Here is a 15,193-nt window from a genome sequence, read left to right on the forward strand (position 1 = left end):
AACTCTATCTAATTACCCGAATTATCATCCTAGTAGTGTGAACGGTAAAAAAATCATCAACATAAGTATGGAGAGTACATAGTACAATAATAATTGAATTTTGTGAGTACCCACATTTGGACAATAGCTATCTACCAGAGTTTTTACCCGGCTATAATGTCATTCATTCACACCAATAATTCATTTTGCCTAGAATCATTAATAGCTTGAACCATGTGTCAAAAAATATACGAAGTATACTATAGTTTGAACTAAACTAGTTTGATTTTTATATTACCTCCATTTTTTTTAGTTGCAATTTGTAACAAATAATTTTTTTATGTCGCACAAAAGTACCCCTTTACTGCAACAAAAAAAACGGAGGTAGTACTAGAACATATTTTAAGTTGTACTCCGTAATTTGTTAGTGTAATGGATCAAAGATTCACCCATAGTCTCTATGATTTTAACTTGCTTGGGACTTTATAATTCATGACTTTGAAATGACCTTACCCAAAATAAATTGATCTCAACTTGACTTGATTCGAATTTGACTAGAAGTCCAACCCAACTTAATTATATTGACACAGATAAAATAAATTACAATTGTACGAAATTTAATATCTATAACTTTGTATACGAGTATTTTCTTTGTTAAACAAAAAAAATTAAAAGAATAAAAAATAAATAAATAAATAAATAAATAAATAAAAGAAGTAATGTTTGAACAGACAGCAAATGAAAGAGTATTGTCTACCCATTCAATGGAGAGGAATTCTTGGTCTCAAGTAGGTAGAGACCAAGGTGGTCTCTAGTACGGTCATTTTCGTAATTTAATATTTTTTTTTTTTAAAAAAAAAAAAAAGTACCTTATCTGTAAGCACCAATAATCTATATAGACAATACCATCCAGAGTAGTATCAAAATACCATCCTGAGTTAGTGGCTTTATGTTTACTTGTTGAATAATATAATTTATTTATGTTGAGTGAATAAATAGTGGAGAGTAGCGTAATATGATCTCCACTTTCTCTGTTAATTTGCTAAATTTTACAGAGTATATAATTCAGGTACAATTGAAGAGTTAAAACAAGTTGAGATGCATTATTATGATGTTGGTTTTGTTATAGGAGGGAGTACATGTTCATCAAAGAAGCATAAAGAACTATACATAATTTTCATGAGATATAGTTAAATTTCAGAAATTAAAAAGTGTCTTGTCATTCTAATAACTTACAGAAAATATTTAATAAAATAAATGTGCAATGTTCTGTTTATCAGGCACATACTCTTCAAGTGCAACTGTCTGCTCAATAATAGTGTCAAGACTCAAGAAGCTAATGAGAAGCTTAACCACGGTAATAACATCTACCAAAGCTTCCCTAGCATTTAACAGGAATATGTTGAGTAATGTATTTTAAAACTTTGACTTCTGAAACCAATGCTTTTGTTCTTTCAATTGCTTGTGATTGTCCTTCAATGAAATTCAACTGTTTATAATCATCTGGCTAGCTGCTGGTTAACACAATAAAATTTTCAGTTATCTTCGTTACACAAAAGGGGTGCAACCCTGCAAGCAGTAGGCTTCAGTGCATTTAGGCAATTACAACACACAGTATTTTTTTATCCTCAGGAAATCAATATAGTGAAGTTCCTGTGAACAAGAACGTGAAGTGAAGACCAAACTTTTGCATATGATTGAAGCATGGTTTTCTACTGAAATCAAATTGTACAAAAGCATTCTCACGATCTGCACTTTTGATTATGAAAAAGTTGTTGATTTATTCACGAAAATGCTAATATGAGAAAGGAATTTCCCATAGCTATTATGAGTATTATCAGACATAAACTCTGTAAGGTTAGACTACCTGATTTATGGTTATTACTTTATCTTGTAATTGTTTTTATCATGAATTTTACACTTAGGCTATTATCATGTCTCACATTCTCAGCTCAATTCCAACATCCAAGGACACTCGGTTTCATCAATGAAGATCGATCTGACATCTGATGAGCTGTTTTGATGATGAGTTGCGTGACAGAATATCTGTGTTGGGGTGTTCATCCCAAGTCCCACATGGAAAGCTTAAGGAAGTGAGAAGCTCCTTATATGTAGAAGCACACTCCAAATAGGGAAGGTGCCCAAAAACCAACGTGGAGTGGAGTGGAGTGTGCGTGCGACCCGACCCGTCAAGGTGGGTGACCCGGGCCTAATAATCTGCATAAACGACCTTGAAAGCATGATTTTAGGATTCTGACTATAGCTTAGCTTGGTTTGGGGAAACATGAATGAAGGTTTATTTTTGCCTTGAATTTTTGTGTATTGATTTCTCCATCTGCATAATACCTACACACTGTAAATTTTCACTTTTGTTTTTGGGACAAGTCATCTAGGTGCACCTATAACTTTTGTAGCCCAAAATTTTAACGATCTGCTTTTAATCGCGATGAATTTGCCTTTCATCTATTTTTCATTTCATTAACAGCCAGACTTTCTTCTTTAGGCATGTAGTATTGCTGATATAATTTCATGATTTTTTTATCATTACAAACTTATGTTGTTGAAGTAAATCCCACCAAGTAACACATGTAAGAGTCCCACATTGATTAAAGAAGAGAGAGTTAAACACTTTATAAGGCTAAGGGGCTACTCCTCCTATTGCCATATGGTTTTGGGATGGAACCTCCTTGGACTTGTGAAGTAGAATCTCTCTCTTGGTTTGCGGCCCAGGCTCGCGTTTGACATATGTACTGTCATACTTCATTGTCGCTCATAGCTGAAGGAAACATGGATGATGCTTGTTAGCTGTTATTTGTTACCCTTTTCTTTTTTTTTTTTTTTTTTTTTTTTTTTTAAAAAAAAGTAATTTGCGTACTCTGAGGCCATCTCAATTCTTAAAAGTCCCTAAATGCAGCTGCATTTGTTAGGTTGTTTTCTACATCTTCTATCTGCCCACCTTGGAGGTAAAAACAATCATTTCATCAAATAACACACTTAGCTCAAGAAAATTCCCCCCTCGCATCACTGCATTAGTACTCATTTATGCAGATGCTGTGTACTCTTCACTTTTTTTTTGTTCTTTCTGGTAAGGGGTCTTAAGTCATGACCTTTTAACAATAAACCAGTCAATTTTCACATTATTCTCTTGCTACATGGATAATGTTATAACACTCATATGGCTGGTCATAGATAAGATAGTTGTTCCTCTTTGAAAGGAAGAAAAAAGGCCCGAAGCCTTCTCCTTCCTTCGGCTATTGAAGCATTAAGGAATGATACATATAATGTGCTAATGGTGAATTAATGAATCCTGCTTATGCATATCAGCCAATGGTATGGTTTTTCAAGTTATTTCCTACCTTTGGCATTGAAATATAAAGTGAATTCTTTGTCTGTAACACTTATTGCATAATAATATCATAGCAACCCTGCTTCATGTGATGTACTTATATCTTTCTAACGCATGTTTGCACTAAAAATGTAATAATAACTTACTAGAAAATGTATTATTTGTATCTTTCTAACGCATGTTTGCACTAAAAATGTAGAAAGCTAGATACAATAGCATATAAGCTTTTGCCTAAGAGCATTGCACATCCTTTCTTATATCAGGTGACGTACATAAGTACATTGTTGGTTCTCTCCGTGGTTGGACACTCATTCAAGGTTAACATTACAGATTTGCAACATAATCAAGCTTTTGTTTTATACTTCGTATTGAATATATATTTCAGCAATATTTCTTATACACTCCGTACTATTCATATAATTAATTCTGGCCACCTTTAATTTGATGATATGTAGCTAAATAAAAATGTAGTCATTAATAATCTTGTTAAAATAAAAATAATTTAACTTTGATTCAGAATATATTTATTTGTACAAAAAAAAAAAAAAAAAAAAAAATGTGTGAGTGGTCAAAAAAAAAAGAAAGGAAAAGCCAAGTCAAACAAAAGCCCACTTGAGAGTATATTGTCTTTTTCCACACCAACAATTCATTTCCTACCCTTAAAATCCCAAACTAAGATAGCTCGCTATTTATTCACAATCACTTGTTTTTGCAAAAACATTAGCAAAATTATTTTTTTTAAAAAACAAAAAAACACAAATTGGGAAGAAGAAGCTGATCGAGAATGGCCATTGGTGAGACGTTTCTGTCTGCATTTCTGCAGGTGTTGTTTGAGCAGATGCTGACAACTGGAGGGAAGAAGTTCTTGGAGCTGATTGGTGGAGTTGATTTGCCGAAAATAATCAAGAAATGGAAGATACAACTTACTAGGCTGGAAGCTCTGTTGGAGGATGCTGAGCTGCAGCAGTTTCACAGCAAACCTGTCAAGTTATGGCTCAATGATCTCCAAGATTTAGCTTACGACATGGAGGATATCTTGGATCATTTCGCAATCGAAGCCCGGCGTTACGAGTTGGAAAAGGCAGAGGAAGATCAAGTTAATGCAGTAGATAATCACTCTCACCAAGGGATTCTAAACAATATGGTTTGTACTGCTACCTTGCTTATGTCTACTTTTGTCCCTAATTGCCATAATACTAGTTAGAATATTAGATACTACTTCGTACTTTTTTATTTGTTTTTTTTTTTAACTTGCAAGTTGCGACTGATGAAACAAGTTCAACTTTGGGACTATCTAAGATGAGATCTTATAACATTTACTTGACAGTGGACATAGTAACCTAATCCATATTACTATTTTAATTAATATAAGCATATTAATTATGGAACCGAAAATAACCTGTGTAATGTTGTATTTAATTAAATAAGGAATATTCCTCAAAAAAAAAAAAAAAAAAAAAAAAAAAAAATAGGATAAGGAGTCTTGTAATGAGTCTTTTACAGAATGTTTTTCTTTTTTACGCAAGTGGCTCAAGAGCCGTGGGTAGTCTCTCTTGTTTTAATTAATGAGGGGAAAAAGAAAGTTTCAATAACTCTTAAATTCGATTATCAGGTGCAAACCATTTATGCAAGTGGCTCAAGAGTTACGGGTAGTCTCTCCACCTTGTTCAACCCTCTTGATCAAGACATTCAAGAGAAGATTGACGACATTACTGAGCGCTTGCAAGATATACAGAACCAGACCCAGAGTTTGAGCCTCACTGCACCACGCATGTTGCAGCAGCAGACCCTCCAAACAGAAACTATTCGACGCCAGAGAGAATCCACTTCTTTGGTTGGCAAGGTTTTTGGAAGGGATGATAAGAAACAAGAGATAATTACAATGCTACTGAAAGATGATCAGAGTGCTGAGAATTATGCTGTGATTCCTATTGTTGGAACGGGTGGCATTGGGAAGACGACCCTTGCTCAGTATTTATACAACGATGAGCAACTGAATGGTTACTTTGATCTCAAGGCATGGGTGTGCATCTCAGATGTGTTCGATGTCAAACGTGTCACTGTAGATATTATTAACTCGGCGACCCAGAGCAATTTCGACTGTAGCAACTTGGATCAGGCACAAGTGAAGTTGCAGGCAGAGATTAAAGGCAAAAAATTCTTTATTGTTCTTGATGATATTTGGAGCGACAAATATGATGATTGGTACAAGCTACAGGAACCTTTCCAACACGCTGCAGAAGGAAGTAGAGTGATAATGACAACCAGAATTGAAAGTATTGCAATGATGATGGTTAACAATCCTACTCAACACAATATCATCAAGTTAGAAAGTTTGTCAAAAGATGATTGTTGGCTTATATTTCAGCAGCATGCAAAAGTACATTCTGACCTCACCGACTTGCGGGATGTTATCATAGAAAAGATTGATGGATTGCCTTTGGCCGCAAAAGCTCTAGGAGGTCTCCTCAAAAGTATTCCAGACAAGAGCCAACGTAGAACGATATTAGAGAGCAACGTTTGGGGTGAGAAGAGCAGTGTTTTACCGGTTCTCAGGTTGAGTTACCATCATATGCCATCTCATTTGAAGCGTGTCTTTGCTTATTGTTCTGTGTTTCCAAAAGATTACAAGTTCAAAGAGATGGAAGTTGTCTTACTATGGATGGCTCAGGGCTTCCTGCCAGAAACCCAAACTGAAAGTATGGAAGACATGGGCCACAAATACTTCAATGACTTGGTATCAAGGTCATTATTTGAAAAAATAATTCCAACATATGGTGGAGACAAGTTCATCATGCATGACCTCATCCATGATATGGCTGAATTGGCTGCGGGTGAAGTTTGTTATGTGGCTGATGCTGATACACTGAGAAATGTTAAGCGAATTCGCCATTTATATATCACTAAAAATGTTCAAACACTGGGAAATGATGAAATCATGGTTCCTCAATTGCGAACTTTCTTATGCAAAGAAAGTTTGCAATTTGAATATTTAGATCTCTTTAAAAAATTTCATTACATACGCACTCTGATTTTATTTTCGTATGTAATTGAAGCTTTGCCAGAATCTATTGGTGATTTAAAACACTTGTGCTACCTCCGTCTCGAACTCAAAAGCATAAAAGTCTTGCCACATTCTGTTGGGAATCTTTGGAATCTCCAAACACTGCACTTGGAACGTTGTAGCAAACTTGAGAAGATTCCATATGTTGGGTCACTTGTTAGACTTCGTCACCTATACACATCTTTAAAGGAGATGCCTCTTGGAATTGGAAAATTGAAAGACCTGCAAACTTTGGGAAGATTTAAGTTGGCAACTGGAGTTGGGTTTAGAGTAAGGGAGTTAGGCATGTTGAATCAACTCCGTGGAAGATTAATAGTTTCTGAGCTAGAAAATGTGACACATGTTGAGGATGCAGAGGAAGCCCAATTGCATAAAAAAGAGTGTCTTTATGGGTTGCATATGAAATGGGGGACTTGTACGGATGAGGTTGATGACACGACTAAGAGAGATGTGATTGAGAAGTTGCAGCCTTGCACATCCATCAAAGCGTGTAGATTAGAAGGGTACATGGGGTCGACATTCCCCAGTTGGTTGGGACATCCCACTTTTAATAACATGGTTAACGTACAGTTGAAGAAGTGTGAGAAATGTGAATGCTTGCCTCCACTGGGGCAGCTATGCTCATTGGAGATTCTTGGGATTGGAAAAATGAACGGTATTAAGAAGGTAGGCCTTGAATTTTATGGGAAGTCGTCAACTCCTTTTCCCGCTTTGAAGAGACTGAATTTTTATCGTATGGAATCCTGGGAGAAGTGGGTACACTCACCAATTGACAACAATGGGGCATTCCCTCTTCTTGAAGAGCTTTTCATTAGAGAATGTTTGTCGTTGCAAGGCGATCTACCTCCCCTTTGCCCAAATCTCAAAACACTAGATATTTCAGAATGCAAGGAGATGAGAGTGTCACTTCCAAGCCTTCCTTTGATGCAAGACTTGAGGGTTGATGGATGCAAAGCATTGTCTTCAACTGCAGATGTAATTTCCTGTTCAAAAAGGATACAATTTGAGAATATATTAGAGATAACTGGCTTTAATTGGCGTTTTCAACACCTTAATGAAACGCTCTCCATTGTCAATTGCTCCAATCTTCCCATTACAATTGACCAGATACCGGTGACGCTTCAACAGCTAGAGATATCTGATTGCAAGCAACTACGAGCCTTGGGATTTGAAGATTCATCTTCCTCAACTTCGCATCTTAAAGAGCTCTCTGTTAGATTCAGTGAGTCTATTGTCTCTATTGGTATTGTGAAATGCCCAGCTTTAGAAATTCTTCACTTAGAGTATTGCAAGAATATGGAAAGGCTTCCTTTGCACAATTTTACCTCCCTCCAGGACTTATGTATTGTGAAATGCCCTAAAATACATAGCTTAGCTGAAGGTGGTTTACCCAAAACCTTGACATCCCTTAAAATTCGAGAAATGAACATAAAACAGGCGGTAACAGAGTGGGAATTGCACCTCCTTCATTCACTTTCTTACCTTAGCCTTGGAGATGTGGGCAGCTCCGTAGATTCAGTAGAGTGTATTCCATGCCCACAGTTTTCTCTCCCCTCTTCCTTGTCCAAATTAGAAATCAAGGGTTTCCAAAATTTGAAAAGCATATCCAATGGCAGCACCCTTCCCAACCTCACTCACCTTGATGTTATGGATTGCCCAAGGCTTGAATCATTGTTTAGCAATTTCACCTCACTTACACATTTATCAATTGAAAATTGCCCAGAATTACACAACTTTCCAGGAGGAGGTTTACCCACAAACCTGAAGGAGATTAAAATAAGAGGAACCAAGATAGACAAACCAATAAAAGAGTGGGGATTGCACCTTCTTACTTCTCTTGGTGATCTTGAACTTATAAATGTAGGCAGCTGTGTTGATACACTAGAGTCCATTAGCTATCCTGACTTTCCATCTTCTTTGATAATAATAAGGATAGAGGGTTTCCAAAATTTGAAAACAATATGTTGCTCCACTCTTCCCAACCTAGACTGGATGAACATCAGAAATTGCCCCAAATTGGAATCCTTTGGTGACAATGGCCTTCCTCCACGCATTGATGATGTTTACATTAAAGAGTGTGATATGATAGAACAACAATTGACAAGTGATCGCAATGGCCCTATAAAAACAGAGAATGGAAGATTCTCCTTGCCTCCGTCTGGAAGTCAACCAAGCTCTGCCAATTCAAGTAAGTTTGCTTAAATAATGGTCTCACATACATTTTTCATGTTTACATCGACTGACATTTTCATATATCTCACTTCTGACAGCTTGTTGATACAACAATCCTAACAGTCAATGGAACTTTACTTGAGCAAAAGATCATAAACTGGTTAGTATAAATTCAACTATCTCAAGCCAATTTAATTTGCAATTTTTGTTTCTTATGAGTCTAATCAATAATTCAGTCATAACATAGAACATATTTTGACTTTTTTTTTTTTTGCGTATGCAATGGATCAATAAGTTCAGATATATAAAGGGTTTTTCTTAAATGAAATTTTCTATATATGTCTGATTACTAATATCTAAACTAGGGTTCTTGAAATTTCAGCATACATGCATTCTCATGAGGCTTGGACATTGTATTGATTAAGAGATTCTGAGTATGTTGTTTAGGAACATTATTACATTGTGTTACCTTTATGCTTACTATTATTTTTGCTTTCTCAAATCAATGATTATTAGGGTCCTCAAACAGAAAAGTGGAGGAACATTATAGCAATGTTGCTTTTGTTTTGTTTTCCTAAATAATGCAAATAAATGAGGAAGCAAACTTTGTTTCTCACCATGAGAAACAGGGAATTTCCCCAAATAATATTGGCGGGAGGGAGAACTTAATCAATCAACTAGTTGTACATATATAAATATCTTTCACGACACGCTACATTTTTACTTCAGATCGGATTTAAATTTTGTGTCATTGCGGAGATTGAACATTTTAGTTGTACACACTTTTTCTATGTAGCTTGATAGTTTCAAATCTTCCTTTTTAGATGTTTTTCAGATGAGCAAAAAATAGTTTTAAATAGTATTATTATTGTTTTGGAAAAGTTATAGAACTATGAGCAATGTTCTGAAATATTGTAATATCAGGTACCTGATCTTCAAATGCAACTGTTTGCTCATTTTATGGTGATAAGAACTCAAAAAGCTGAGAAGCCTAACAGTAGTAATAACATTTACCATTTTAAGGTATGATAGAACAACATTTGAGAAAGCAATCCCAATGGCCTTATACATGCTGAGAATAGAACATATTCGCTGCCTTAGAAGCCAACCAAGCTCAGCCCATTCAAGTAAGTTTACATATACATTTTTCATTTTTGCACCAACTTATACTACCTCCGTTACATATTATTTGCAACGATTAGACATTTTCCCTCTCTACTTTATGTCAAATCGTTGCAAATAATATGTAACGGAGGTAGTATTTTATTACATCACACTTCTTTGACAGCATGTTGATGCAACAATCCTAGCAATCATTGGAACTTCCCTAAATCAAATTGTCAAGTGAATATATAAGAATATGAATCTGCATTTTTCATTGCAGTTGTTGTCAAAAAAAAATAATAATAATAAAAATAAAAAAAATTAAATAAAATTGCAGTTGTTGTCAATTCAGTCTAATCAATCATTCAGTCAAAGATAGAATATATTTTGACTTTTTTTTGGTATATGATTGTAATTGGGATAACTTTATTTATGCAATAGATCAGTATACTTAGATAAATGAAGGTGTTATCTTTAACAACATTTTCTTGTACTGAAAATTATTTTCAGATATTCCTTGCAGTGGCTTCATGTATCTAAACTAGTCTGATCTTGAAATTTCAGCATGCATTCTCTTGAGGCTTGGACATTATATTGGTTAAGAGATACATTGATTAGGAACTCTAGGAGCATGTAAAATCTTGATCAGAACTTTAGTACATCGTATTGCCTTTATGTTTGCCTACTTTTATTTTTGCGCTTTCGTTCTTTTTTCCTCAAATTATAGTTGCTGGAGGGAGAACTTGATCAACCAAGTAGCTGTACATTTTTGCATATCATTCAAGACATACTGCAGTAGTACAGTTTAGCTTCAAATTGAATTTAAACTTTGTGTCATTGTTCAAAGTGATAGACATAGTCACTATGTCATATATACCTTTTCTATGTACTTCTATTTAACTTGATAGTTACTTGTACATATTTACCTTTATAGATGTTTTTAAGATGAGCTAAAAATAATACAATACTTCATAATAATATTATTATGTTGGAACATTAATAGAATATTAATGTGCATTGTTCTGATAGATTGTAATAGCAGGTACATGACCTTCAAATGCAACTGTTTGCTCATTTTATGCTCAAGAAGCCGAGAAAAGCTAAATAGTAGTGATAACATTAGTCATTTTAAAGGTATTGAAAAAGCCTTTCTTGCTTTCATTTCAATTTAAGAGGTATATTCGAGAGTTGTTGATGGTGATCTGTAAAATTATGATACCTGATTTGAATTTCAACTCATGGCATGTGTTTACTGTCTAGATTTTTGGCTGTCTCATCATTATTAATGTCTCAAATTCTAATGTTAAAGTAATTTCTTTTTTCTTTCATTTTTGTTCTTTTTTTATTTTTTTTATTTTTATTGAACAAATTTTGACAAGTGATTAGAGCGGCCTCATGTCTACAGAGAACGAAACATTCTCTCTGCTTTTGTCTGGAAGGCTGGAAGTCAAGTAGTCAACCAAGCTCTGCCAATACAAGAACTATCTATAGAAGCTCTCTGAAGCAATCATAAGGTGACTTTTATAGAAATTTTTTTTATTAAATCATAATTTTACCATTTCCAGCTGATTATATATGCGTTTACTGTTGCAGCAGTTGTCAGTTTTGAGCCTAATTTAGTCATACATTTTATAATTGCTAATAAGTTTGGCTTTTTGTTGAATATTTTCCTATTGCAAATATGCCTCATTATTTGTGTATAAATTATTTATGCAAAGAGTCAATTTTTTTAGCTACACAAAGATGTTCTGTTAAGCATTTTTCCGAAGGATACTAATCTGATGTTGCAAGAAGTTCCTGAGCACATAAATGTGAAGAAAAGGCCAAACTTTTGCATATGATTAAAGGATGGTTTTTTAAACTGAAATTTAATGTATAAAAGCACTCTTAAGATCTGCAGTTTTGATGCTAGTTAGCAAAGGTCGTGAACTATGTAAGGTTAGAGCGTCTGGTTAACAGTTGAAAATTTTAATTAATCAGTTTATCTTGAAATTGTTTCTATCATGACATGAATACCTATGCTATTATCATGTCTCAGACTTTCAATTCAATTGAAACATCCAAGGACACTATATGTGAGCACCAACCACCAATATCAAAGGGCGTGATCTGATGAGCTGCTGTACAAAACTCTTTTTGAGGATTTTTTTGATCAATATGGCTTGCCTATTAAACAACCTTGAAAGCATGGAATTTAGGCACAGTTCAACTGTAATCAGTTACAATACAGAAATTGAAGGTATGTTATTGCCTTGAATTGAACTGTAATCATTATGTGAATAGTAAAAACAGTCCAACTGTGATAACTGTAATCACTTGCATAATTCTTACCAATTTGTTGCCAATTTTCATTTTTGATTCGTGGACTAATCATCAGGGTGTGCCTATAACTATAACTACTATAGACTCACAAATTGACGATTTGCTTTAGATTACAATGAATTTAACTTTCTTCTGTTTTCTACTTTGGGTTGATCAATGAATCCGGCTTTTGAATATCAGCCTATACTACAGTTTTATGTTTTTTTCTTTTGGCAATGAAATCTAAAGTGAATTTTTATACTTGTGAAACAAATAATAATTTCTTTTTCACTTGTAAACTCATGTCTGTAAAACTTAGTGCATAATTATATCATAGCAACTGCACTACATATCACTCTTTTCAATCTGCTGATTAAATAATTTAATCAATCAGTGATCTATAGCTAGCACTTAGATTGCAATTATGTACTACAAACTTTACAAACTGGAAAACATTAATGTATGTCTATGTATAATTTTTTTCCCTAATAATATTGCTAGCAATTTCTTTTATCAGGTGACACATTGCTGGCTGCAAAATGTCTCTCCACATTGTTGGCTGTATGTCAAGTCTGCACTATATATGGATGGTTAAACTTCAATGTTAAGGGATTAGGGTGAGCATTTATATAAAAATACAACTTTTTATCATTGACCACGTATCTAATTTGAGCATTCAAAAGATAATGCGGCACTTATTAACTAAAAAATTTGTATGAACTTTAGAATCATCACTTATTAAGTAAAAAGTTGCATACAAAAGGATAACTATAAGTATACTTCATTTTTCTGTGTGCTAACTTTGATTACTTGGTTCAATTGCAGTGTCCATGAGAAACTGAGAGCGATATATTAGACATTAGCTAAGGGCAGATCAAACAAATTCAGGATGATTCTGCAATTATGGTGAAGAAGCTCAGTGCTATCCTTCACTCAACAGAATAGTAGACAGAAAGCAATCAGCAGACCATGTTGTTAACTCAGTTAACTGCTAAAACTGAATTTAATGCCTTCTATTATTCGCACCAGCAGGCGGCAGTTCCCTTACCAAGAGAAGTTGGATGACCCTCAACAGTGTCATTTGCACTGATTTCGGTTAATGTGTTGGCGGCTATAATTGTAGAGTAAATTCTACTGTATTTCATGCTAATGTAATATGTACCAGAGAGATTGCTCTGTTTAGTTTTGCGCCTGATTGCTATTACATAGCTTAACGGCAAACAAAGTCATGGGGGAATACATTGAGCTTTTGACTATTTGAAAGTATATTTGCTTTTGTGCTTAGTGGTATTTGCTCAACTATTTTCTGAATGTTTGTTGATTTCTTAGCTAATACATATACATGTGTTTTCCTGGCTTATTTGTCAAAGCTTGAGGTGCTAATTTGGGTATTCGGATCAAGTCAGGTCTCAAATCATAATTAGGCATATTGGGTTAATCTGGCCTCCAAGCTCGGGTTAGGTCAAGTGAAGAGAGGGGAAAGTGAGAGGACATGAGAGAAAGCAAATGGTGAAGCAAGAAATTCAGGGGAGGAGGAAGAAAAAATCCCAAGACATAGTGAAACGTGACACACAAAAGAAAAACCAAGGGATAAAAATGGAAATTCTAGTAACAGGCTTAGATAAGCAACAACATCTAAAGGTTAAAGATGACCATTCAAACAAGGCTCTTTGCTACGTACTCCCTCTATTTTTGAATACTTGCTTCATTTCTCTATGTGCGTAGTTTTAAGTGAAATTGGATAAAGTACTCCCTCTGTTTCATAATGACGTTCCTGTTTCGTAAATCGATGCAAATTTTTACCCAACTTTGACCGCAAATATTTTTAATCTCACACTAGCAAAAATTATAAAAGTTAGATATTAATAATCCACTTTTCAAGACGAATCAAACTGATCCCACATGACTATATTTATTCTTATAGATTAAGAGAAATTTTGAAGATTCTCTCTTTCTTAAAAAAAGTCAAAGATTCCAAACAGGAACATCATTGTGGAACGGAGGGGGTAATAAAATATGGAGGTAATGGGGGGTAGATGGAAGAATAAACAATTGTACTACGTAAAAAACAAAAGTAATTGAGTGAATTGGGGAAGAGAGAATATAAAATTAATAAAATATGATTTATATTGGGTTCACTAGTTGAGAGAAATAAATTAAATAATGTAAAAACTTTCCAAATAAGAAAATGGAGCATGTATTTAAAAACGGGCAGAAATGGAGTATGTATTTAAAAACAAGCAGAAATGAAGCATGTATTTAAAAAGGTCAAAAATGAAAAGTGTAGCAAGTATTTAAAAGCGGATGGAGTAACTTATAACAATTAGTTTTGCAAGTTTGTGTATAATTATGTTTTTGTATATGTAACATGTGAAAATTAGTTGTTGGACTTTTAAAATTTATAGCCTATTTGATCTATCTTGTTCTTCAAGTTGTTAAAATGAATTAATTGTCAACATGGAAAAAAAAAGTTCCATATATATCAATTTGCCTTTAAAAAATCAATTTTGTCATTAAACTAGTATTTAAACAATATTATTAAAGTGGTTAGATATTGGAAATCCGAATTATCCGAACGTCAAATTTTCGAATCCAGATCAAATATCGAGTATTTGAAAATTTCGGATTAGATATAGATATTAAATTTAGGAATTTTTAAATACAGATATCCGATTCTCGGTCATCCCTATATGGAACCGCGTTTTAGAACTTCTCACCTTTAAAGAAGAGTAGAGCTAGGGATTATACATGCCGCATATTTTTTGTGCTGCTAGCCATGACGTATGATTGCTTGTTAAAAAACAAAGTAATCCTTACAACATTAACAAAGTAGCCTCTATTATATTGACCGAGTGAGTCTTATTATACTTATTGAGTAACTATAAAGTAATAAAGTAAACCTTACAATGCTGATTGAATAACCCCTATATTATAACCATGACAGAGTAATCACTCAAACATGAGAAAACCTCATATAAAAATTAGTAATCTTACTAATGAATTTATAGAAATCACATCGTTATTTTTTTACATACGGTGTATAATTCTATAACATATATTGCTCTTACATGAATTAAGGGTATGCGGGCATTTACAAATTTTTAAATGGACCTGGTTCACACTAATTTATTTTGGACCACTAACATTAGAGAAACTATGGTTGTTTTGTTAATAAAAAAAAGGTCACTATAATAAAAATAAGGTCACTATGTTGAAATAAAAGTCAT

The 15,193-nt window shown here is 34.0% G+C and overlaps 2 protein-coding genes across 9 annotated transcripts; both read left to right on the forward strand.

The window, feature by feature from the left end:
- The first annotated feature begins 3,997 nt into the window (after positions 1 to 3,997).
- Positions 3,998 to 4,692, forward strand: LOC145593673 (putative disease resistance RPP13-like protein 1). The gene has a single exon (XM_081649980.1). It carries the CDS (start codon positions 4,110 to 4,112, stop codon positions 4,527 to 4,529), a length of 420 nt encoding a protein of 139 aa, XP_081506106.1. The 5' UTR covers positions 3,998 to 4,109; the 3' UTR covers positions 4,530 to 4,692.
- Positions 4,693 to 4,730: 38 nt separating this feature from the next.
- Positions 4,731 to 13,250, forward strand: LOC145593671 (putative disease resistance RPP13-like protein 1). Of its 8 annotated transcripts, none has more exons than XM_081649973.1 (8): positions 4,731 to 8,577; positions 8,660 to 8,721; positions 9,486 to 9,688; positions 10,695 to 10,799; positions 11,071 to 11,179; positions 11,704 to 11,904; positions 12,484 to 12,583; positions 12,792 to 13,250. In XM_081649973.1, the coding sequence occupies exons 1-2, from the start codon at positions 4,830 to 4,832 to the stop codon at positions 8,665 to 8,667; spliced, it is 3,756 nt and encodes a 1,251-aa protein (XP_081506099.1). In that variant the 5' UTR covers positions 4,731 to 4,829; the 3' UTR covers positions 8,668 to 8,721; positions 9,486 to 9,688; positions 10,695 to 10,799; positions 11,071 to 11,179; positions 11,704 to 11,904; positions 12,484 to 12,583; positions 12,792 to 13,250. The 8 variants fall into 8 exon arrangements, with proteins under 8 accessions (XP_081506099.1, XP_081506102.1, XP_081506097.1 ...); XM_081649976.1 differs by having other exon boundaries at positions 10,705 to 10,799; XM_081649971.1 differs by having other exon boundaries at positions 10,708 to 10,799.
- Positions 13,251 to 15,193: the final 1,943 nt, after the last annotated feature.

Source organism: Chenopodium album, chromosome 19, assembly GCF_948465745.1.
Source record: "Chenopodium album chromosome 19, dcCheAlbu1.1, whole genome shotgun sequence".
NCBI classification, from domain to species: domain Eukaryota; kingdom Viridiplantae; phylum Streptophyta; class Magnoliopsida; order Caryophyllales; family Amaranthaceae; genus Chenopodium; species Chenopodium album.

Excerpts from the sequence above, each read along its gene's own strand:
- LOC145593673 (XM_081649980.1), top strand. The coding sequence starts at position 4,110 with ATGGCCATTGGTGAGACGTTTCTGTCTGCATTTCTGCAGGTGTTGTTT.
- LOC145593671 (XM_081649973.1), top strand. The coding sequence starts at position 4,830 with ATGTTTTTCTTTTTTACGCAAGTGGCTCAAGAGCCGTGGGTAGTCTCT.